This window comes from Podarcis filfolensis (genome assembly GCF_964270895.1).
Source record: "Podarcis filfolensis genome assembly, chromosome: 4".
NCBI classification, from domain to species: domain Eukaryota; kingdom Metazoa; phylum Chordata; class Lepidosauria; order Squamata; family Lacertidae; genus Podarcis; species Podarcis filfolensis.
In genome coordinates, this window is record NC_139607.1 from 37,307,746 (window position 1) to 37,332,996 (window position 25,251).

Here is a 25,251-nt window from a genome sequence, read left to right on the forward strand (position 1 = left end):
GACCTGTAACTGGGTGATTGTGCAAACTGAACCTTTCCGATTGTGATACCTTTCCCTTGTTCAGTATTCCCTGCTGGATCGCCCAGATCATTGTAAATACAATTACTACCGTGCAATTACGAGTGAACAATGTTAAGATATCCGAACAATGTTTTTGATCGTTTTCCACCTCTCTCTGCCTTCTAGGTTTGTGTTCTAGACCTGCGAAAGTAAATGTTTTAGAAGAAAATTTGCAAATGGACCAGCATTGAATGTGTGGGTAGAAGCACTCTTCAAAACTATTTTTTAACATCTCTAGAACTGCAAGAACAGGGGGAAACAAACAGAAACTAGGCAGGGGGGACCCCAGAGTGTACAACAAAGGCAACTCTCCCAGGCAGCAGAAGCCTGCAAAATGTTTTGTCCATAACCTTCACCGTGGAGTTAAGACACAATCACGTAGGGGGAGGGGTTGGGGATGGTTTCCACCTGGAACCTTCAGCCTTTGGAAGCAAGAGGCCACCACCAGCTAAGACCCCGTAGCGTTTGGTTTGGGTCTCTGAGAACTCGCTCTGATGGCTGCAGAAAAGAAGAGGAAAAGCTGTGCCAAAAATGATGATAATAATAATAATTAAAAAAAAGAAAACCTATAAAGCAAAATGCTTTGATAAACCAAAATGGGGAGAGAGAGAGAGAGAAAAAGAATCCTCCTCCATGTGGTCTTGTATTTTTTTCCCTTCCAATCTGGACACTACCGTTGCTCTCCCAAAGGACATTCAAAGACCAGTTTGTACTGATGACACACACAACTTTGTAATCACAACACTTTCTATTTTCTAGACTACTTTTATTTGTTCAATGGGTTTCCCCCTCCCCACCCCCCTTTCAGCTGGAATATGATAGCCTTTGAGGATCACAGGCATAGTAGGTTTGAACTGAATTTCTTTTCTTTCTTTATTGTGCCCATGTTTTTGTTCGTCTGTTTTGTTTTGCTTTTTTCCGTTGGTGCCCGCCGAAAATGCAGCCAGGTGGGCAAAATGAAAAGTTTTAACAGACTTTTTCTCTCCCCTTCTTTCTGCTCCCCCCCACCTGCCTCTTCCGCTCTTGTCTCTTCTCTCCCAGCTTCTTCTTTCTCTTAATACTTCCACGCTTCAGATCTTAGGGTCTCAAGGGCACTTTCAACAAATTGTGTAATAAGTGCTTTATGTAAGAATGCAATGCCGGGAACGCTTTTTACAGGAGAAAGATGACTTTTTAGGAAAAGAAAGAACCCAGTGTATTTTTGGAAAAAAAGAGAAGTATTTTTTATGTTAAAACACAATTTTAGAAGCTTAAAATCTCTACCAGATGTAGACTGGATTGTGTTACTCATTCAGAACAAAAAACCCCCAATTTGAATGGAATCTGATACAGATTTAAAGATGCAGTATCCCTTTTATTTCCTCATGAAAGGCGATTTGCTAAAACAAAGAAACAAAAAAGAAACCAGGCATTGCTTCTCTTGTAAAATATAATCTTATTAAAGAGGGGGGGAAATATCTTGCATGTTTTTAATTTAATTGACAAGTCTTATTTCAGAAGGTTAGAGTTTTAAAAATAGATACTACTTTTCTGAGTCATATATCCAGATAACTCTCAACATTTTAAAAAAAATTCCCACATTTCTTGCAGAAAATATTTCCACGTTGAATAATGCCCAATTCTGCCATTTTATTCAAAATGGGTAATTGTTTTTATTTTTATTCTGATTAATAAGTCTAGTGTTTCACAGAGTGTAGAGAAAACTTTGCTATTTGCTGACTATTTCTGTTTACAAATACTGCTAAGTTGGGGAGATCTGCAGTGGGTTCACTTTTTTAAACTGCTGCTCAACTGCCCAAGGTATTAAATAGCTGCAAACCGACCCCTATTTAACTAGCAGTAAGTCCCATTTAACCCAGTGGGACTTGTATCTGAGTAATGTAGACATGCATAGGATTGCACTGTAAGAGGTAATAAGATTAGACTGGTTTAAGCCAACAAATAGCTTTTGGAATTTTGAAAGAGCTAATCCTTTCTCCACAAACATTTCTGACATATTACATAAATTGCCTCTGGAGACACTTAGCACCCTGAATTGACCAGCAAGCTCCCAGGGAGAGAGGGATACTGCATCTTTAACTTGGTATACACTGGGTTCCTTATATGGGGCCTCAAAAAGCCCAGTATTTCTAGGGTTCAATGCATATTAGTCCCCCAAGACATATATGAGATTGCATTTTTATTTTTTATTTTAAAAACTAACTTTAGAGCCAAGTGAAGTGCACTTTGTCAAATGTAAGGGTTGTTTTTTTTGTGTGGGGGGTGTTCTACTTTGTCCTTGTTTCATTCTCTTGTTTTCTTTTTTGCCTTCTAAAAAAATGCGGTTCTTTGTCAATTGCAGAATTGTTACTTCAGCCACTCACTGATTAAGTCTGAATTCTGGCTTCTGAAGTTTTATTGTCTGTGTCAGACTTGAAGCCGGGCTTGGTTCTCATTTCAGCATTTCCCCGGGTTCTGTTGAATCAACATCTCCCCTCACCCCGTTTTGTCTGTACACCCACTCCCCTCTTATAAACACACACACATACACACAAACCCGCACTCTCTTTCAGCAAATCACCTTGTGTGTTGTAGTTTGTTTGTTTCAAGGAGAGAATCAACAGATCATATTCAGTGTCTTGAATAAATTGCTATATTTTGATATTAGAAATCTCTGTGTGAGTTGTTTCTCATTCTTCCTGTGCCATTAACATTTGCCTATTTCCTTAGGTGCACTGTGGCTTCTTCCTTCGACTTTCCAAGGCCATTGGCCATGCTTTTGGGCGCTGTTGGGGATTGTAGTTGAGGAACATTTGGTGGACCAGAGATAGCCCACAGCTGCTGTTCAGGCTCCAAAAAGGCTGACAGGACCTGCTTAGCTTGTCATTTTTAAAGGGACAGAGCAAATAATATTTACCAGCCAAGATTTCATAATTCTGAAGGTACCATTGGGAATGATTCACATGCAGAAATTCACCATTTGGTGAATTAATAATGCAAAAGGTGAACTTTTCAGTGATGAGCTGTGCTTGAGATGATGGGTTATATATCTAGTCCTACTTGGGAGTAGACACATTGAATTTAATGGCCATGACTAACTTGGGTCCATTTATTTCAGAAGGTCTACTCTGAGCATCACTTAGCTGGATAGTACCCTATGTCAGAATACGAGAAAGCTGTCGCTATGGTGTTTGAGCAGCAATGGTGGTTGTAAACCTGCGGCTCGTTGCTTGATTTTGCTGTCATTATAAGGTATAATCTCCAAATGAAATAAAAATAAATATTTTCCTCTAACTAAAACAATTAACTGAAAAAATCAATTAAGTGTGTAAACACAACAGGAGTGTGTAGACAGGGCTGCCCTTCAATGTTAGAGTCTGGCCAGTTCAGTTGTCAGGAAACAGCAAAAACCTTTTCCCACATCAAGGTGATTGACCCATTGGAAGAGGAATCAACAGTTTATAGTGTGTCACAAGGATGGAAAGGAATAGCAAGGAACACATTTTCAATCTCTGAAAGGTCTACTAAATAGTGTCATTTGGTCTGTAGGGTTTCTGTGGGTGTCTTGTTAGAATTAACCAAGGTAAGCAAAGGAAAATTAGTAAAAATAAGAAAGCTTTGTGATACTTTTTCAGTATTCATGTTGTGTGTGTATATGTGTGTATATATATCTGTATATAGATCTACACACCCACACCCACACCCACACACCATGACATTTGGGACCTTTTACACATCCCAGCAATGTTTAGAGGCAAAAATAAAGCATGGTGGTGGTTTTGTGGATAGGAATGTTTTAACACTTGCTACTGAATCTGAACATGGTTCAGGCTCATGTTCAGAATTAGTTATGTGCTTTTGCAGACTGAGGACTAGAAAGCCGTCAAAAGTCAGTCAAGGGAAGCGTGATCAGGCTTGTGGGGGAGATGCTGGCAAATCTGAATTTCAAAGGAGGAAGACTTGCTTGTCACTCCATGCTAGACTTTTTTGGGGGGAGTGGGTGTCAGGGTGTCCTCCAGCTCCTCTCCACAGACCGTTTCCAATTATTCAACATCAGCATCGTTACCATCTAATTCATGGGCTCCACTTGAGATATGGATTTCAATTGTGCTAGCATCAGAACCTAGCGAGACAAAGAGAGAGAGAGAGCTCTCATTACATTCTGAGAGGGAGAGGGATGGCTGAAGAAACTGGTCTGTCTCTTGCTGACTAAAAAAAAATGAAGGAAACTTACAGCACAAAACTTGCATTTAACCCTACAGAGCAGGAATTTTGCTGTATAAGTGTGTCAAACCACAGAGTATTTTGACTGGACGTCTATGGAGGCACAGTGATTCTTGCTTTAGTGTGGACTGCTATGTACTGTATTATAGAAACTGTATTTTCAAGATGATTGTGTTGTTCCATGAGGCATTAGGGAGATGTTGGGTAGCTTATCAGGTGTAGGAGTCAGGAAGTCTGGAGAAAGAATTGTTGGTGGCTTGAGCAAAGATGTTAAAACTAGGAAAGACCTCATGACCGGGAATAAAGCTTGTGACATTTCCACAGAAAATACAGAATTTAGTTGAGCTCTTATGCCTGAAAGGCTTCCATTCATTTTTTTTTTTCCTTTTAATGCCAAAGCAGCTGCTGCATAGAAGTGTTTGATGTTTTCCCTGGTCACACTGAGAGTTGATGGCTGACGTATTTGCTGGTCATTGCCATCAACAGTTCTGAATCTATAGCGCCTATGAAATGTTTAGTAGTAGATATTTTTTTATGAGTGCGACAGCAAGCTTAGGGCAAAGGTGAGCAGAGTTGTGCACAATTTTTAAAAATGTAAGGGGGGTGTGACATTCTGACTAAAGGCCTCTAAAAATATCTCCCCAATATCTACTTGAAGTCCAATCAAAACTGATGCGAACAAGCCAGAGACCAGCAACAAACTACATGTGAGCCTCTTGTGAGGCTTGTTGCCCATGCCCCATAGGAGTGTGTGTCTGTTTTCTCTCTCTTCACTTCTAGCACAATATTTGGTTTATTACATTTCTAACCCACGCTTCAGCACGTCTCAATCCAGGCACTAATGGACCAAGGGGGGGGGAATCTGCTTTCTTTTAACAAAGCCCTTTCTTCTGAGCCAGAGAGAAGACCAAGTATGTTCTGTTGCTCATTATTAATAGCAGATGCTGACATATCAAGTCTTTGTTCTTGCGACTAGAGAGGGGCCTGTGCTGAATTATAGTACTCTAGCTGTCTCTTTAAGTATCAAAGAAATTTAAACTGGGATATGTATCTGAACTGTGTGTGCCTTAGGAACACAGGCAGCTGAATGCTTGGTAGGGACGTGGGTGAGGGCCTTCCTGGTGGCTGCTCCCGGACTTTGGAACTCCCTAGAGATGTTAGGCTGGCTCCCTCCTTGTCCTTTTGTTGGCAGGTGAAGACCACCTTATTCCAACAAGCTTTTGGGAACTGCTTTTAATGAGGGCTAGTGCCATGGAGTTCTTACTGTAATTATCTGTATGTTTTGAATAATGTGTACACACAAACACACACAAAATTCTATTGATATTTAGGTGTTTTTTTTAATGATTCCCTCATTTTTAGCTGTTCATATTTTATCTGTAATCTGCCTTGAGTCCCTGTCAGGGATAAAGGTGGGGTCTAATGAAGTTCAGCCGGAACTCAGTTCTGGCACCTCCCGGGTGGGTGCCATTGCCATTGTAAGAGAAGTTCCAGCACCTCTTTTTCTAGAAAATTAGTACTGATAATATAATTATATTGAGTCCCATCCAGTTCAGTAGACTTAGGACAGATCTCCAATGTTTCAGACAGGAGTCATTTGTAGTCCTGTCTGAGGTAATGAGGGCCTTCTGCTTGCTTTTTCCACAGCCTACTGTTCGTTTACCTGCCATGTTTTTATTAGAATAGTATAATTATTCCCGTTTGCCCTGAAAAAATCTGAATGCCAGGAATCATGGGGCGTGAATTTTATTTTATTTTTAAGCATTCACAATTTGATGCTGGAACGTAGTGGCCATGGACTGTGTGTGCTCAGGCCTTCAAGCCCTCTTCCAAGAATAGGTTTGTGTAAGAAAAATTGCTTGTGGCTGACAGTACCATGGAGGCTCTTGCCTCATCAAAACTGTGTCTCCTTCTGTCACTGAATTTCAGGCTCGTTCCCCACCTCTCTTGCAGAACCCTTCTTCTATCTAGATCTGGGTAGTTGTGCCCATGATTGGCATCCCTGAAACTGCTTCTTTAAACCTACTTCTGAGTAGACATGCATAGGCCTGTTTTGGAACAGACGTTGTTTAAATGTTCTCCCACTGTGATAGCACAACAAGAATTTCCAAACCATTTCTGTTGCCAGAGTTTATTTCAAGCCACATTAATATAGCTCACATATAACATAGCCCAGGTTAGAAGGTACAGTGGTACCTCAGGTTAAGTACTTAATTCGTTCCGGAGGTCCGTTCTTAACCTGAAACTGTTCTTAACCTGGGGCCTCCTGTTGCCGCCGGAACCCGATTTCTGTTCTCATCCTGAAGCAAAGTTCTTAACCTGAAGCACTATTTCTGGGTTAGCGGAGTCTGTAACCTGAAGTGTATGTAAACTGAAGCATATGTAACCTGAGGTACCACTGTACATAAGAATTGGGATTGGGCCAATGTTGAGATTGGGCTAATGGCCCATCTAGTCCAGCATCCAGTGGCTGCCTAGATGCTTGTGCAAAACTCACCAGCAGCACCCAACCACAAGAGGACTCTCCCCTTATGCAGTTTGCAACAACTGGCATTCAGAAGCATACTGTATTTGGCATGGCCAGTCAGAAATAAGATTAGAAAAACAAGTAGGCGTCATAAGCCTTGTGCTCGACTTGTCTCCATCCCCAATCATGTGCTCTTGCCAAGGCAAGAAATTGAAACAACTATCTGACATCACAAAGACCAGCCACCTTTGGCCCGTTTCACAGTGGGGTTCATTGGGTTTGTTTGCTTAGTTAAATGTTAAGGGTTTGCATTGCTCAGTTGGATGCTGGATCTCTCGTGTGCCTGGCAGTTTCCGTTCAAGAATTCTTCAGAAATCTTGACCCACTAGGCCAGGCCTTTGCCTGTGTAAACAGAAAGGGATGATTATGTTCTAACGTTTACGTGATGGAGTGAGGAAATGGAACGACACATTTAAAAAACACAAGTGGGTGGTTGTTCTTTTCCTTCGTTAAAAAGGATGGCAAAATAGCATCTTAAGTGTTTGGATGTTTTATTTTCTAAATGTTAACCACCTTCCAGAACCAATGCTACATCAGCAGCAAAAGGCTGGTAAGGAGAGACTGGGTAGGTGTACAGCTACAACTCTCACACTGTATCTACAGAATGATCGGCTCTCACCTTGCCCCACCTGATGTCCTCCTGATGTTTTGGACTGTACTTCCCATCATCCCGAACCACTGGCTGGGGCCCATGGGAGCCATAGCTCAAAGTATGCGGAAGACACACCACATTGGTAAAGGCTGGTCTATACTCTTGTGTGCAAAAAACCTTGAAGCAGGATGCCTTTTCTAACCCTGCTAATATTGTACCTTGAAACAAGTGATTGGGAGGGATTCTAGATGGGTTTGAACCATGAGATCTACCACAGGCAAGGTGTCCTTTGCCACACAAACAGGGTTCAGGTAGTGCAACAGCTGTGTTTGACTTCCACCGTATGTAACGACACAACTTAGGATGTGTGTTTATAGCCAGTTATGCATCTACCACCCCCTTCCTTTTAAGGTAGAAAGGCTGAGGCAAGCACTTGGGAAGACAGACTTACAATAGTGAGGTCTCAAGGAGTCCAACCTCAGGGGAAAGTTTGAACCAGCCCCTAGGCAAATCAGGCCTGCAAGTCTTGCCTTAAAGCAGCACTGATCCCCACTGCAGCCATCGCAGAGTGTTTTGGGTTTCTTTAGTTCTGCTTAAACAGAGTTGACAGAGTTGACTTTAGTTCTGCTTCAACAGAGTTGAAGGAAAAATAGGATTCAAATTGTGCAGAATACGTAGCTAAAAGTTGACTGGAAGATCCCCAATACAAATCCGGCTAGAAGAGTAAATTGCATGTGTTTCTGACGTAATATTTTGAATCCAAATATCGGGCGTTCCTTTTCATGTTGCTGTAGCTCTCTTCCCTGAGAAGGTGCTATGCTTTCTGCAAGCCAACTATGTCAACAGACATCTTCACAATGGTGCAAAAGCGTGTCAAGAAGCACAGAACAGGGTTGAGTACAGTAATATAAAAACGTTTTCCTTCGTTGGAAAAAGAATAAATGCCAAAGTTGGCTCAAGAAAGCAAGCTCTTCTGCATGCTACAAGAGAAAGGCCAAAACTGAGGCTCAAACTACAATGCTGGAGGTATTTCTAATAAAACACAGCAACGTTACAATCTCAGCTAACCAGGAAAGCCACTAGGGTTACAGGGTTCCGTAATATATTTATTAAACAAAATCATGTACCGTAAGATATACAAGTTATAGGAGACAAGAAAGCAAAGTATGCCAAAAGAAACTACAATGCTAATAAGTTCTGAACATCACAGGAACCGTCTGACAGCGGTATTCTTGTGCACTGTTTGTCAAAAAGTTGACTTCTCTCATTTTTTTTTACTCCCACATTGCTTCTCTCTCTAGCAAGGGAGTCTTGATGAGTGGAAAGATAGTACAAGAAAAAAGTGAGGTGCTGGTGAGCAAGGGGAAGGATGAACTCTCATTCACAATCGCACATTCTCCAATCACACATTCATGTACACCTCTTAATTCCACTTTGTGCTGACTGGCAGCTGAATAGGTGAATCAGCAGTGTTGAAATATGATCTATGCAACATGCATGCCTTCCAACAAGAGGAGTGCAAGGGTGAAGCAGCCCTGTGGTGGTACAAGTTACCAGCCCTGGTAGACGGGAGAGTTCCTAGGTGGCCTCTCATCACTGCCAATGTTACCTTCAGACAGCATGCTTAAGGTTTCATCCGCCTGATGGTTTGGCTCCGCTGTCGTGTTCTTTGAGTCGGGGAAATTCACAGAGTTTCCACTTGGCAAGCCGTAAGCATTTTCAGCAGCTGTTGACGTGGACATCGATTCCCATGGTATTTCGCTTTTTCTCCAGCGCAGGTCCAACTTCCAGCCCGTCCATCCGTAGAAAGCCAGTGTAAAAAGGAAGCCCTGCATTGGATTCAGTACTCCCTAAAGGACCAAAAAAGCAGGGCGAGAATCAACATGGCCATGGGTAATGAAGAACCATGGTCCTTTTAAAAGAATTCATTCAGTTTTAATTATTTACACATCACATTTCAGTATGAGAACCTCCCAAGGCAGCAGACAGTGGTACCTTGGTTCTCAAACACCTTGGTACTTGAACAACTTGGAGCCCAAACACTGCAAATCCAGAAGTAAGTGTTACGGTTTGTGAAAATTTTTCAGAAGCTGAACGTGCTCCATTTTGAGTGTTACACTTCCGACGCCACACTTCCATTTTGAGAGTTATTCTGAGGTCTGTCTGTTTTTGCTGTTTATTTTGCATTTTAGTTTTTTCAGCTTTTTTGTTTTGTTTTTGTGACTGTGTGGAACCCAGTTCAGCTACTGATTGACTGTGTGACTGCAGTACATTGATTATTGCTTTCATTTTACGGATCAATGGTCTCGTTAGATAGTAAATTTCATGTTAAATTGCTGTTTTAGGGGTTGTTTTTAAAAGTATGGAATGGATTAATCCATGCGCGCCTTGGTTTTGGAATGCTTTGGTTTTGGAACAGACTTCCGGAACGGATTAAGTTTGAGAGAGGAGTTTGGCAAAACTCCTGGGAAAATTAATGATAACTCTTGTCCCCTTCACTTACTACGGAAATAAAAGTATAATTTCTCTGAGCAATCCTCAGGTGTGCAGCACAGCCACCTTCAGCCTTTGCTTTGGGAATGGGGGCTTCTTTCCCGACTCCTACCTAAACGAAGAAGATGGAACAAGAATAATACCTAAAGACTCTTCCAGCCCTGTCTGAACATTTCCCTCTTGCATGTGGGGGAGATGGTGGAGCTACACTAACTGACCCATCCATGCGCTGAGGGGATCAGACATCTGTAGTGGCGACTCTGCTCTGCATATAGGTACCTGATAATAGAAGCATTTTCAAATGGAGATGGGCTAGGATGAGGAGTGGAGAGGAAGGAGGCTCTCCCACAGCAGAAGTTCCAATGGAGACACTGTGACTGGGACGAGCCTGCGTGTCTCACCAGCGTACCTGAGAGTGAGTCGGGACATGCAAAAGTGCTGAACTTGGCATTATTGCACATTGGAAACAAAAGGTATGTACAGTGGTACCTCAGAAGTTGAACGGAATCCGTTCCAGAAGTCCGTTTGACTTCCAAAACGTTCAGAAACCAAGGCGCAGCTTCTGATTGGCTGCAGGAAGCTCCAGGTCAGACATTCGGGTTCCAAAGAGCGTTCAAAAACCAGAACAATCACTTCCGGTTTTCGGGAGCCAAAACGTTTGAGTCCCAAGGCATTTGAAAACCGAGATACGACTGTATTAAGAATTGTTTTGAAGGAGCATTCAAGGTTGCTCCCTTCAGCATTCTATACATTTGTTGGTGTGAGGAAGTATTAGTTACTGGTTAGCAGGAAGGCAAAACTAAAAAAAAAGCAACCCCGGCTGTGAAGCTATGTATACACACTTGCCTGGAAGTAAAGCCCACTGACCTCGGTAGGACTGATTTCAGATGTAAACATAATTATGATGGAATGACACTGTAGCTCAGTGCTAGAGCATCTGTTTTCCATGCAGAAAGTCCTAAGTTCAATCTTGTATCTCCAGCATTCCCCTGCCTGAAACCCTGGAGTCTGCACGTTTGCTTATTTATTATTATTGCTACTGCTACACATGTGGGCAAAGAGACACACAACACTCCCTAGGACAAAAATAGGACAGCACACTAGAGTGGTCATGAGATTTCCAGCAAAGTCACACTGCTGTGTTGTGGGGAAGAGAGAGGAAGAGAAAGGTAGAAAGAAGGAAGTTAAACACGAGATACTGGGCAGAAAAATTTAAAAAGGGGGAGAAGGCAGACAAAAGAGTGTAATTTCACAGCCGTACAAGGAAATGAATGACATAAAGGGCTCTAAAGAGCAAAGAAAGTAATGGAAGCTCTGCTATGTTGAGGGAAGAGGGAGACAGTGGAAGGAGGAACAGGAAGCCAATGATGCAAAGTAACACTAGGCAAGAGAAGGACAAGGATCGCTCCAGGTGAGGAGAGAGAGATGCTGAGACTTCAGGAGAAAGTGACAGGGCTGATTAGAAACCAACCCTGCCATGACTCAGTAACCTGGTATTGATCATTATCAACAAGCCTGTATGGATAAAAAAAAGTACACAAGCAAATTAAAATGTTCTCCTGACAGTTAATTACTACCTGTATTGTAAGCACCTGCAGCCAAAAGAAAAGAAAAATAAAGTGGTTGGCACTTCTGTCTATCCAGTGAACTTCCAAATTCATCACTTCCTGCACTGTCCTCAGCAGGATAATTCCCTGCCCCACCCTGCAGGTCTCTGGGGACTCCTTTCCTGTTGGATGGCCACCTTGCCAATGACACTCATTTAGGAAGCCCTAAAAAGCATTGCTAAGCCCTTACCATTATGATCCACGTGATCAGTGCAGCGTTCCGGACGTGTTTCAAAGGGCTTCCGTTGATATCTGGCTGCATTTCCAGGTAGAACAGGAGGCCTTCATTGATGATATTTGATGACCAGCTGGTAACAGGCACCAAGAGAAGAAGGCAGAGATATGGATCACTTGATGCATGTCCTTTGTTTCCAAAGCATAGCTGTACTCATTTGCAGAAAGAGCTTGGAGAGTTCCCTTTGAATGCTAATTTTCAAAGCCGGTAGTATAAAAGAAGATGAATGCATGTACAAAATCTCCCTGCCTTGGAATCCTTTTGTGCAGCCTGAGGCAGAGAAACCAACCTAAAATGAAATTTTAACATGCCACTCTCCTGTAGGCTTGTCAGTTGCAGAATTTAATTTTGGTCATTTGGATTCATACCATAGTATACTGGGCTGTGGTGTAGAGGGAGGAGCAGGGGAGAGAACCCTCATTGCTGTGGGCACCATAAAGAGGAAAATTCTAAGTAGCAGTTAGCAGCAGCAACATATAAAGGGCAGGGATGGAAAACCTTCATCTTGAGGGTCACATTCTCTTCTCGGCAACCTTCGGGGGGGGGCACACATGACAACAGGTGGGCACAGCAGCAAACAGAAATATAACTTTGTACATTTGATTAGTTTCTAAATTTCACCCCTTCACACAACCTCTGCCCTGCATCCAGGCAAGAAAAGTGGCATTTTCAGAGTTCAGTGAGACATGCCATCCAGGCAAAAGCACTCAGGATGCGAAGCAGAGGCAGTGGGGAGGGGTAGTTTGGGAAGAATTCAAAGGATCAGGCAGAGAGGTCTGGAGGGATACATTTGCCCCCTGAGCCTGAGGTTCCCCACCCCTGTATAAAGGGAGGGAGCACGTGCACACACACATAAGCCCCTACCTGGGTCAAAATTTCAGAGAAACGAAACTGACTTTTAAAATGTGGAGCTGATGCAACATCAGCCTATGCATTTGCCCGCACAATATCGTTAAAAGAAACTATTCCATTAAGCAGGAGGGTGGAAATGTGTCTTACCAAATAACAACCACCAGCATGATTTTGAAAAAGCGAACTTTGATCTCTGTCCCCAGGCGCCTTTCATTCTCTGTATAGATCCCTTGTCGTCCCTTCAGTAAGGATGCAACTGGAAAGGAGAAATAAAAAGCATTGGACACGATGAGATAAAGCCCAGCGATTTTAAGGTCAGCAGTGAAGATCAATGGCACATCCCACTAGGTTGTTTCTCTTGTCCAAGCCCCGTTAAAATGCTACTGGTTTCAAAAGGGCTTACACAGGATAGTTGGGCCCAAACTTTAACGTCACTAATGTAATCTGTTCCTAAGATTGGCACTATGCAACAGCAGCAGTAATAGCCAGGCAGAAGTATATGGCCGGTCTGCTAAAAAAACAAAACCTCATGGCCCCCCAGATGTTGTTGGAACCAAAGCCCAGCAGCAGAAGCCAGCATGGCCAATCGTCAGGGATGATGAAAGCTGCAGTCCAACCACATCTGGAGAGTACCAGGTTCCCTCTAAGAAAGATAAAATAATGGGCAGAATTTAACTATTGAGTCCTGTGAGCTGAAGCCCTGGGCACGGACTTCTCCCCTTCTCCTCTGCATACCCCCTGAAGTTGGCTCATTTTGGGGAGTTGGGAGAACCTTTGGAAGAACACATATAGGGAAGGGGGGTCACTCCATCTGGCATTCCAAAATGCTTGCCCTGGCAGAATAATCATCTTAGCATGATGCTGAATCCCTCCCAAAGTTTTCTGAAAGTTTCTGGGTACAGAGGTGTAATCTATTCAGGAAGTCACCTTTTGATTCATAGAAGTTCTCAATTCTCTCCTTCTGATTACCTGCGTCCCTTGATTAAAAAAGGAACCATGATCCGTTAAGACACGTTCCTAATACTTGTTTTTCATTCACACGCGCAAATTCCGATTGCCATCTGGAATCTTACCAGCGGTGACTGTCCTGCTGAAAAGGACTGGGTTCGCCACCAGAACAAGCACCAATGGAACGTAGGTCGTGACGTAATGTGGAATCGCATGCTCCAGACCATTTTCACAACTGAAGGAGTGGAAAGAAAAATGAGCAGTGAACAGATTTTATTTCTCATTCCCTTCCTCCAAGATTAGAGCTCCCTCATACATGTAGCGGTCCTCACTTAGGATTCCCAATGGGCTTCCTGAATAACCAGAAACACAGGGGAATAATTGTGATGTGAGCATCCACATGTATATATATGTCTGTCCCATGCTCAGACAATATGATAGCTTTTACTACTTCCACTTTCACATTACAGCACAAAAAAACCCCCACTGTACCATATTTTTTCATCTATTTGGGGGGCCCTCAAAATTTAGAAAATGGGGGGTGAGCTTTTGGGGGGATTATTTGGGGCGAAGATGCCAAAAATCGCTCACCCGCCAGAAAACGGCACACAACCGCTCACATCGCTTACAATTGCCGCTTGAAATCTTGGGCTCACACTTCGTTCTGACGGGTGAGCAATTTTTGGCATCTCCCCCCCCCCAAACAATCAAGCAGCCAATTGCCAATTAAAAACTCAGGCTCGCGCTTTGTTTCAGCAGGTGAGTGATTTTTGGCATTAGCCGCTTGATTGTTGGGGGGGGGGAATCACGAAAATCGCTCACCCACCGGAACACAGCACACAACCACTGGTGTCGTAGCTGCCTGATCGCCGCCATTAGCCCTCCTGCTTGCCGCTGCAGCAGTCAATAGACAGCTGCCCTTGTTGCAGAAAGCGGGAGCATGATTGGTGGCTGCTGGTGGTGATCGGGGAGCTGATAGGTGGTTTCTGCGACGTGAGCGGTTGTGTGCTGCATTCTGGCGGGTGAGCAATTTTCGGCATCCCCGCCGAACAATCAAGCGGCTTACAACCTCAGGCTTGCGCCAAAAAACAATTTGCATGTCCCCCCCTCAGCACTATCCGTGTATAAGACAAGATTAAATTTCGAACCTCATTTTGGGGTCAAAAAAGCTTGTCTTATACAGTACATGGAAAAATACGGTATTTACCTCAGAACATCTGGTTTGGACCCTCAAGGTTTTAATTTAGCCAGCTCCGATATTAAAGCAAAGGGTTTTTTTTCAATTATTCTTCACATGCATTGCAAAGACAGTGTAGGCAGAGTCCCTAAGAAATCTCCCATCCGTATGACCAGAACCAGGCTTGTTTGGCTTCTGAAAGGTGTCTGCGCCACATGCCTTCCAGCTGCAACTTGGTCCACATTACATACCGAACTCATTTTCCCAGATGCATGTGGACTTCACACCAACAGAGAGCCGAGGTCGCAGAGCTGGCTTTCAGCTGGTGGACTCCTTAATAAGCCTAGGCCTAAGCAACTGCCTGAACCTGACAAACCTACGCCATCTGCCATGTCCAACTGAATTCATTAAAACATTGAGTGAATCATAGAAGTAAAGCTAAACAACTTAAAGGTTACCTAGAAACTGAAGGGTAGTATAGCATCGCAATTCCCTCCACGCACAGCAGGATCGCCAGGCCCCACGTCATCATGTGATACAACACAATTGTACTAGAAATACATGGAAAGCCAAAGGTTTGGACGTCAGAAATTGCTTCAGCATTACACACATCATGTGTTCCTCCCTTTTAACGGTGAGGTCAACGGTTTGGGAAACAAATTAGTTATGAGGTTTGGTAAGGAGTTTGACTCAAATCTTACAGCTCAGCTCTTGGAACGTTGTGTGCGTGTGTGTATTAACTACAAACAACTGACGTTTGGGAAACTTCAATGGAGAAATCAACACGCTGCAGGAAAACTGAGGAAAGCAAAAGTCATTTGAGTTGCTAGCAAAGAATATTCAAAGGTAGTCATGACTCATGAGGTAAACCCAGGCTAGTGTTAGGCAAGCTTTCATCCAAAAAAGGTAACAATGGCAGATCAGATTGGGATGCATATTGAGGCATGAAAAAAAACATAATGCTGAAAATATTGCCCTATTTTTAAAGTGTGGTTTTATTTAACGTTATTACCTCATCCCTGCCGATCTTCTAACAACCAAGTAGGAATCTACAGCATAGCAAAACAGCCACCAAAAGCCAGCACTGTACAAGAGTTGGATCCACATCTGTGGGGGGAAAGGGAAAAAAGAGGATGGATTTGTATTTCATAGCTGCAGAGAGTAACAGACAACTTAACGTGACACTTAAACTTGAAAAGTTACATCCAAATATGTGTACGTCAAAGTCATTGAGTGCCAGTATTAGCCCTAGGCTCGGTTCTTGTGTGTACGATTTGATCAGTTGCCTCCCACAAATGTTACACATGTAAAACGTAATTTGACTTCAGACTCTCCCTCCCCTAGGAAAGGACATCTGATAACATAAAAGGCTTGTCAAATGCTACAAGTAAAGCAAGGCTTTCTGAGGTTGGTTCTCACCGTTCCCGCTATACTGCCCGCTCGTGATAAACCTGCCAGTGTCAAATGGAGAGCAAACCAATGTGTGTGGGGTAGAAATGAAATCAGCACATAAATGCATGCAATGGCAGCAGCTGGAGAAACTAGCCACAACTTCAGAAATGGATGCTGTCTATCTGCACAGCCAAATTCAGAGTACTGGGCTATCACTCTGACGGCAAAAGTGTTGGTCACCCCGAGAAAGGTATCGATCCAATGGGTGGATGGGGGAACCCATCCAATCAGGGATGGGGAACCCGTGGCCCTCCGGATCTTCCAGAACCACAACTCACATCATCGCAGACCATTAGCAATACTGGCCAGGGTTGATGGGTATTAGAGTCCAATGACATCCAGAGGACCACAGGTCTCCCATCTTTGCCTTAGCTTAAAGACAAGAGTGGCCCTGATATAAAAATGCATCAACTGGAACAGGCAGGCATCAACTTCCATACTTGGTTCTCATCCCGCTAGGAATATAAGAAATGGCTATTTCTTGCTGCACCAAAAAGGGGAGAAAAAAGCTGTGAGAAAAGGATTATCCGCATTGTAAACTCTGCTGCGTATATTCCTCGTGAACGGCTGATGGAAACATGGAATGTGCAGGTTTCAATCAAGCTAATTCCATGGCATTTATCTGTAGATAATTCACATTTTTTCCCACAACTAGACCTTAGATAAGTGATCTTTCATGTCTGTGTTTACAAGTTCTAACATTCTTCCTTGCAAGAGCTGGAATTCTGCTGCATTCTTTCCCCTTTAAATTGGTCCAGCAACCTTTATTATTCCACCTTTACTTTCTCTGCAGCTCCTGGAGTTCTGGGTGTTTAGGCTCCATTGAGCTTTCAGTTATTTGTCTCCTCTCTTAATTAGTCATTATCCCCAGTGGCAATTGCTGAGTTTACCTACAGAAAAGCCACAGTTAAAAATCATGCTTCTTGCAAACTCAGAGGTTTCCCCCTGCTCAGCCCTGATTCCAAAAAGATCTATTTCACCTTTTTAAAAAAATGTTGGTTACTCAAAGCATAGACTGCTTACTAGTTAAGAAACTATGCAACACAATCCTATGCATGTTTGTTTAGATGATTCACTGTGCTCAAGGTGGCTTAATCCTGGGTAAATGTGCACAGGACTGCAATTGATGGATTGCTTTTTCAACGACAATATTAAAATCATTATTTTGGGGGGAAATCTCAAAATTTATTATGAGAAGGAAGACTATCTTTTATCAATTCCCCGCTTTTTATGCCCTATACTGAGAGCACATCAGAACTAAACTGGCAATGTGGGTTGGGCAGAAGATGCGAGGGGGTATTTTTTAAAATTTCCCTCCCATCGAAGAGGGACATTTATTGCACTGGGTCCATCTGGAGCTGGTGTAAAGTTGAGCCTTTGATGGCAGCACAAGTCAAACAGCATTAAGTGTGCTCCTTCCCTGCACCACCTACCTTCTTCCCACAATTCCACACCATTTTAGTCATTCCACTAGCGTATCTTCACTGGCAGCTCGGCGGACCTTTCTAGGAGGTTTCCCACAGTGGGTGCGTCATGGTGGCAGTGCAGTATCTCAACTTCCAACCACAAAGCACAAATCCACCCCAGCTCACGTATTTTATTTTCCCCCTCAGGTGACTCAACCATTTTGAAAAGGTATGGAGAAATGCTCGAGAACTTCAGGCGAGAGGATTTTATGGTATCACTTTTGAGGCTTTCCATTTTGTAAGTTCGCTGCAACTGATCCCAGTTTGCCAACAGACTAAAAAGTTCTTCCAGCAGTTGGGAGTGCCTTCCGTGGAACCAGTTCAGAGTCACTTCTTTGTTATTAAAAACACTTCATCTAGGCTCCTGAGGCCTTGCTAGCACTCTTCCCTAACACAGTTAATGGCACCGATCCACAGACTCGTGGATTAGATAAGAGATCCCTGTGTGGGAATTCCCACTCAGCCATGACACCCACCGGCTGATTTTGAGCCAGTCGCTTGCTTTCGGCCTAACTCGCCTTGCAGGATTTTGCAATAAGCCCAGCACATGCTGCCCTGACCTCCACAAATGAAAGCCAGAATACAAATGTGATAAACCAGTTTGCGTGGACTGTGGCCACATCTGTTACCTACCGCACTTCCTACACAGAAGGCAGCAGGCCAAACATCCGTCCCATTCACCACAGATATGTTTGCTACGAAGTCTGGGAACCCCAACCAGACAGTTGATCTGAAGATGAAACCTAAGGAGGAGGAGGGAAAATCCATGTTAATGTGCTGTGACTCTAGCAATTTCTATGTTCACCTTGTTTATGCAAATGTTTTCCCAAACCCGGGCATCATATTGCCCACCGAGCCCAGGAGGCTGGACTAGATAAGGTACTGGCTTGATCCAGCAGGGCTCTTCTTAATAATTAAGGGAGGACTGAGACTTCCATTCTCTTTGTGTGGTGATATAATAACAGCTTTGCATGGTGATATAATAAATATACCAGTTCACAGCGTAAGTGAAGGGATTGTTCCCAGCAAGATGCAATGGACGCTGTCATGCTATGTGATCCAGCATGCTCCATCCTTAGAAAGGAGTCAAAGGTAAGGGCATGAAGTTCCCAGAGTTATTGAATCACATGCTCGCCTTCCCAGTCTTCAAACAGCCGTCATGTGAGTGACCAGTGATCAGACTTACGGATTTCATTCATGAATTGAGACAATTCAGGGATTAAAAGCTCAGCTGTTTCAACCAAATCCTACTACGGTATGCCTGAGGTGCTGAAGTTACTGTGGTCTAGCTTTTTTGCCTTTGTGCTTTCTTATCTAGAGCCGCCTTGCTGCCTGCTCTCGAATTATTATCACGCTACTCATGTGTTAAAGAACATGGGAGCAGAAAGGAGGAGAGTGTCATTTTCTAGCAGAACGTACGCTGTAGCTAAACATTTGCATTACAGTATACACAGTATACAGGATGCACAGTATTTACAAATACAAGTCCAAACATTACAGGTGGTGGTGGTGGATTAGGAAAAAGGGGCACAGCGTGTGTGAACTGGTCATTAGTCTCTTCATCTGCATTTTTGCTAGTACATATACAAAGCAATCCTAAGAACATTTGCTCAGAAGTAGGTCTCATCAAGTTCAATGGTATTTGCTCCTTGGTAGGATTGTAGCCTTAGCAATTATAACCAGTCATCAAGCAGGATTCAGCTCCAAATGAATTATCATTTTGAGATTTTTTATTTGTAGGGCAGAGAAAAGGCAATAATGGTATATAGACAATGTATAAGTACGCAAGTTTCTTTTCTTTCTTTTTTAAAAGTTAAACCACTCTCATCATTTATTAAGTTAAAAAGCACCAATTGAAAGCACTTATCAGATATTTCATGTTGAGGCCTAAGCTCTTCCTCCATCACAAACTCAAATCTGGTTGCGGTTTTTAAAAAAAGGATCCTGACTTTTAAAAAGGGATTCGGCATTTAGGAAATTCCAAGATGCAGGATAGAGACATGTTCTGGGCGGGCTAAAGACCTCAAGGGGTCCCACTCTGACATTTGGCAGATCTCTCCTCTCCTAGGGTTCCCTTCTTGCTATCCTAAGAGGGGGAATGAGGGGCAGCCCCGCTCAGTGCTCTGAGCCGTTGGAAAAACACCCTGGCGCCCACGACCATTCTTATCCCTGACGTGAAAATGTATCAATCCCGTATGCAAGTTTCTTTGTACTGAGTGCTGTCGATCTATAAGAGAGCAACTGGGTTCACGCAAAGTGCAAAACTGAATTTGAAAACTATGGAACCTGAAATCAGAATGGGGAAACTACTATTTGAAATGGATTTTCAATTCTGACTTGGTGGGTAAGTGCAAGCCACAGCTTGCCAATTTCGATTTAATGGCAAAGCAAGCCACAATTTGATGTTATTTTCTGAACTAAACCATTAACCTCTTTCTATTCTGTCAGTGCAGTTCATTACTTTTGGACAAATCAGGTACATTACTGCAACTGCCCAGAAGGCTCAGTACATGAAGCAGAGGTCAACTGGGGTTCGCCACTGAATGTAATCTCAACAGGGAGCTATACCCTATCACAACTTCCTACTGAGCTAACCTGTCCTATACAGTTTCATTGTTTTTCATTCATGCTTAGCTGCTTTGGAAGCTTTTCTTTTTTTCTTGCTGAAAATGTAGCATCGTGTGTATTTCATAGAATCACAGAACTGTATACTTGGAAGGAACTCCAAGGGTTGTCTAGTCCAACTGCCTGCAATGGAGGAATCTCAGCTAAAGCATCCATGACAGATGGCCATCCAAACTCTGCTTAGAAACCTCCAAGGAAGAAGAGTCCACCACCTCTTGTGGGAGTCTGTTCCACTGTCCAACACCTTTTACTGTCAGAAAGTTCCTGATGTTTAGTTGGAATCTCCTTTCTTGTTGCTTGAATTCACTGGTTTGAGTCCTAGTTTGCTGCATTTATGACATTTAAAGCCATCTTAGTGTACATCTAAAAATATGTAAAGTATGTTTTCAAATACATGCACTATTTCTTCCATTAAGACATTGCTTTCCAATTAATAAATGACTGTTAACACCCCACTATTTTTTTCCATGTAAGTTAACGTCAGTTGCATTAATTCTCTCCCTGGTGTCATATCTTCTTGTATAATATCAGAACAAACACTTTTTTTACCTGGAGGTGGAGGGAGGGACAACCGAGAGCAGGGCTTTAAAATTCCATCTGTACAAACAGACTTGGTGGCCACTAAACTACAAATTAACGTCAGTCATGTAGCTCAGTGATGGAGAGGCGGTTTTAGTTTTTGATCCTGGCATGAGATGGTAGAGGGGATTTAACCTCTTGCTAACTTGCGCCGGCTGGATCTGTATCATTCCCCTGGCCCCCACTGCTTCACCTGCAATTTACACTGGCAACAAAAGTCCCTTGTCTTTCAATTGTCCATTTGGAAAAATAAAAGTAGACAGAATATCAAAAGAATCCCACATTCTTGGACACTTGCCCAAGTGGCCAGAAGGCTGACCACATGAGGCAGAGGTCAATTTGGGTTTGCCACTGAATGTAGTCTCAACAGGGAGCTATAGTTGGAAGGGACCACGCAGGAAATCTAGTCCAAACCCCCTGCAACGCAGGAAACTTTTGCTCAACATGGGGCGCAAACCCACAACCCTGAGATTTAAGTTAGCTCAGTCTGTTTGGCATAAGACTCTTTTGTCTCAGGATCGAGAGCCCCACGTCGTGCAAAAGATTCCTGCACTGCAGGGGGTAGGACTAGATGACCCCCGACCCAACTCCGCCATTCTATGAAATGGGATTTGAAGGGAGCAGAAGTCATGTAATTGGGGAAGGAACCTGATGATCATCTGGTCTAGTCCAATGCAGGAATATGCAGCTGAATTTGAACCATCCCTCCCAAGTCTGCAACCCTATTGATGCCCCAAGCGACAGGTTGCCAATGTAAAAGTCGTCCGTCGCCCTTTCTCCCCCCACGACAAAAACCCCCACCACGCGGTGAAGAGGTCTCCTTGGAAAGCAAGCAGGGGGCGACCCTGGCCAGCAGCGCGTGGCCTTCTTACCTAAAGCGCCCAGCATGTCGCAGGCGGAGATGAGCAGAAGGATGGTGGAGGACGAGGACGCCGCCGCCTTGGGCACCTTCCTGGCGCCTTGGCCCCTCTTGGGCAGCAGCTGCAGGGCGCTGAGCGCCAGGCCGGCCGAGGCGCTGCCCAGGCAAACCCCGCAGAAGACCTGCGGCTGGAAAGCGAGCAGCAGCTGCGAGGCCGCGTCCCGGTTGGGGCAGCAGAAGGTCTCCAGCCTCGGAGAGGCCATGAGGAGCAGCGGGCCCGACGGCAGCCAAGCACCCAAAGCAGCCTCCTCTCGCTGCTTCAGGAGGCTTTTTGCTTCATGTTTCTCCCGCCGAGCTGAATGCAGAGAGTCACGGGGTGGCTGGGTCAGGCGGCGGCATCGCTGGCGCTGCTGCGAAGGCTAAATCCCCTGCAGCGGCCAGGCCCAGCCTGGCGGGGCGGAGATCAGAGCAGCCGCGCGAGCGGGCCTTAATCCGAAGCGGGGCTCTTTCGCTCCGAGGCGTCGGGTAGGCCTTCCCGCAGACGGAAGGGGAGAGCGGGGAAAGGAGGAGGGAAACTCCAAAGTGGCAGGACGGGGGGGAATCCCCTCAAGGCAAATGATGCGTGCCGGCATTGAGCACGTGGTGCTTGAATGGCTACAAATCAGGCGGGGATTCTGCCCGGGCAGCAGCTGCAGCGCGTCGAAGTTGCTGCTCCTTCAGAATCTGCGAATTCGAAGCGATCAGCTTCCGTCCGTGGAGGTTCTGGGCAGAGGGAATCGCGCCCGAAAAAAGGTGGATTACTACTCACTTTGGGATAACTGCACCCACGCAAAACCCGAAGGACTGATTGCAAACACACGGCCCCACATAATTATTTAGCTAAGGGGGTTAAAGAGGGAATCGCTTTTTCACCATCGAGCGTGCTTCTTTGTATTGCATTGGTACCCTTGCACGGGCTTGAGTCCCCCAGCAGTAGCGACTGTAACTGGGACCCATGTATGTGGATTAAAAATCTCTTTAAGGGAGGTGAGTCTGCCACCCTTCCAGTAGAACAGACTGCCTTGCTCTTTCCTTAGAATTTTAAAAGCAGAAGCTGGCTAGCCACCTGTCAGGGATGCTGGGACAGCAGATTTCCTTCATCAGCAGGGGTTAGGTTAAACACTAGAGGATCTTTGAAGTCTTCTGCACAACTAGGTTGCTATGTGGCTGGTTCCTATGCCAATGCCCTAGCAAGATTGTGGCTGGCATGGGAAGAAACCAGCGACATCCTCATACCCCAACCCACTTTGATTCCTGTTTATAGATGCTACGGCCACAGAGTGAAAAATCCAACTATGTAAAGTTTCAAGTATGTTTCATTGGATAAACCTCGAGTGTGACAGAGGTTCTTGGAGTAAGTCCCACTTAATTTGATTGGCCTTACTTACAAGCAGGCATGAAGAGGGTTCATTGCAAGTGGTTGAAACTTGGGTAACTGATCTGCATTAACAGTGCAATCCTATGCATATCTACCCAGAGGTAAGCCATGCTGTATTCAATGGAACTTACCTAAGGGAAGAGTGTAGGAATGTCATGGGCAATCTGTGGTCTTCCAGATAACTCCTGTCAGCCCTAGTTGGCATAGACAACAACATAGCAAAGCAAGGGTAATCTCCCAAGTCAGTCTGTTTTGCTCAGAGTCCAACATCTGGAGGCCGCAGGTTCCCCGTTCCTGATATAAACAATAGCATATCATTAGCTTGCTGCCATCATCCATATTTTTGAGAGTAATTGCCCCACCACAATCACTAGTATTTGTTGCATGAGCATAGTCAATAATTCATTATAAGGTTTTAGATTGATCCCAGGTATGACAAAGGATTGTCAAATGCCCTTGGGAAACATAGGCTGCAATCCTAAAATAGCTTATTTCTTTGCTTATGTTGAACATCACACACACTTTACCTTTGTTGATTTTCATAGAGATAAATACTTTAGCTCCCTTGACCACAGCATTTCAAATCCAGCTGCTCTAAAGATAAAAACCCCTAGAACCATTTCCCTCAAAATTCATGTGTTTGGAGTGACTAAAACATTTATGGACTGATTCTTAGAATGATACTTCATTTTTGTTTCTTTCTAGAATACACCCTGCAGTTGGTTGCAGACCAAATAAAGTATTTTGGAACTGCACAGAAGACAGAAATTCCCCCATATGAATGGTTATAAAATATAACAGCAATACAGATTTGTTATAAATCTCGTTCGGAGGGATTCTCTCCCGGGAACTGCCAGACAAGTGTGGAACACATTTTGCTGTTGTGGCAGGAATGTCAGTACAAGTGCAGGAGAGATAAATAAATGTGGCATGTTGGCCCAGATCCTCTGCTTTCTTAAGCCAGTATTTTTCTACTGACCTCAGTATTATTATTGTCTGTGATATTTTGCAGTCTGGAGATATGTAGGAATCAGGTGTAATGGGGGAAAGAAACGGGGCAAAGAACTGCAGAAAGAGACAGAATGATTATTTAAAACAAATGATGTTGTTACTGTTGTGTTCCTGCCTCTCATGAGGTTGACAGTTGCTTACCATGCCACAATAAACGTCTTGGACAGTGGTGAACCTCAGCCTCCAAACCTGAATGTGGCCCTTCAGACCTCTCTGCCTGGCCCTCAGGACTCTCCCAAGCCATTCATGCTCCCCAGACAACCCCCTCTCCATCAGCCTTGCTCCACACTTTCCTTGAATTATTCTTTCTGTGTGGAACATGTCCTTGAACTGTGATAAAGCCTTTTGCTTTCATTAGGAGGATGGAGATAATGTGAGGTGTGTATGTGTAGAAACCTCTGGCTATTGTTATTTTTTTCAGGGGGGGATATGGCAGAAAATGGTTCTCCCCACCCACCCTGGTCTAAGGCACATGCCCTTGTGAGTGAATGGGAAACGGCATTCAGGCATAGTATTTTGAGAGCATATGGTTAACGGTCAGTGAAACATACGTTGGAAATTAATGATGGAAATTAATCTTGCGTATTATCCTGCAAATTAACCTTATGTATTACTAAGAGCATTGTCACTGCATGTTGCCATTTGAAGCTTCCAGAAATGTACTGTTTCAGAGATCACTTGATTTGAAAGCAAGTACTGTAAGTTTGTTTTCTCAGTAGACTTGCATTATTTAGTGGAGTATTTCCCTCCTTATACCCAAACGAGAAGCTGTTTTCAAATTCATGGCTGAGCCAGTGTAAGGGCAGTACGATTTCTGATGCAATGCCTAGCTGTAAATATTGTGATGGTGATAAAATTTAAGGATCCTGAGCACTCTCCTTGCAGTAATAAAACACTATTGTTAAAGGGAACCGGTTGCAGGGCGTATGTGTGTGTTTACTAGCAACAACTTCGATGCTACATAACTCAGAAGCCTTCTAAACATACCAGGGATAATTAATATGAAGTAAATAGTTTATCCAATCTCTTACTGGTTTACTATTCAACTCAGTGACTTCCAAACTTCAGAATTTCCTTCAGAATAAGCAAATCAATAATATATCTGTTTGGGGGATTCTACACAGTTCTGTCCTCTAGTTTTGCAAAAT

The 25,251-nt window shown here is 43.8% G+C and overlaps 2 protein-coding genes and 1 long non-coding RNA gene across 6 annotated transcripts in view; 2 read left to right on the forward strand and 1 right to left on the reverse strand.

The window, feature by feature from the left end:
* Positions 1-2,710, forward strand: part of TBL1X (transducin beta like 1 X-linked) — a 135,756-nt gene extending 133,046 nt beyond the window's left edge. For all 4 annotated transcript variants that reach the window (XM_083612155.1, XM_083612154.1, XM_083612153.1 and 1 more), the window contains one exon: positions 187-2,710. In XM_083612155.1, the coding sequence (XP_083468281.1) occupies positions 187-213 (27 nt within the window). In that variant the 3' untranslated portion in view covers positions 214-2,710. The remainder of the gene's footprint in view (positions 1-186) is intronic.
* Positions 1,630-22,303, reverse strand: GPR143 (G protein-coupled receptor 143). Its single transcript, XM_083612174.1, has 9 exons — positions 21,689-22,303; positions 18,246-18,355; positions 15,707-15,801; positions 15,153-15,245; positions 13,643-13,752; positions 12,717-12,825; positions 11,673-11,790; positions 8,992-9,232; positions 1,630-4,162 (listed from the first exon to the last, which is right to left on the reverse strand). Exons 1-9 carry the CDS (start codon positions 21,936-21,938, stop codon positions 4,083-4,085), a joined length of 1,206 nt encoding a protein of 401 aa, XP_083468300.1. The 5' UTR covers positions 21,939-22,303; the 3' UTR covers positions 1,630-4,082.
* Positions 22,304-22,354: 51 nt separating this feature from the next.
* Positions 22,355-25,014, forward strand: LOC310761942. The gene is made up of 2 exons (XR_014547762.1): positions 22,355-22,467; positions 23,798-25,014. It is a non-coding gene; the product is annotated as an uncharacterized lncRNA (long non-coding RNA).
* The last annotated feature ends 237 nt before the right edge of the window (positions 25,015-25,251 follow it).

Coding starts and splice junctions, on each gene's coding strand:
- GPR143 (XM_083612174.1), bottom strand. CDS start 21,938: ATGGCCTCTCCGAGGCTGGAGACCTTCTGCTGCCCCAACCGGGACGCG. Junction 15,802..18,245: donor CCTTCTGTGTAGGAAGTGCG/GTAGGTAACAGA, acceptor TTCCCCCCACAG/ATGTGGATCCAACTCTTGTA. Junction 4,163..8,991: donor CTTAAGCATGCTGTCTGAAG/GTAACATTGGCA, acceptor TTGTCTCGCTAG/GTTCTGATGCTAGCACAATT.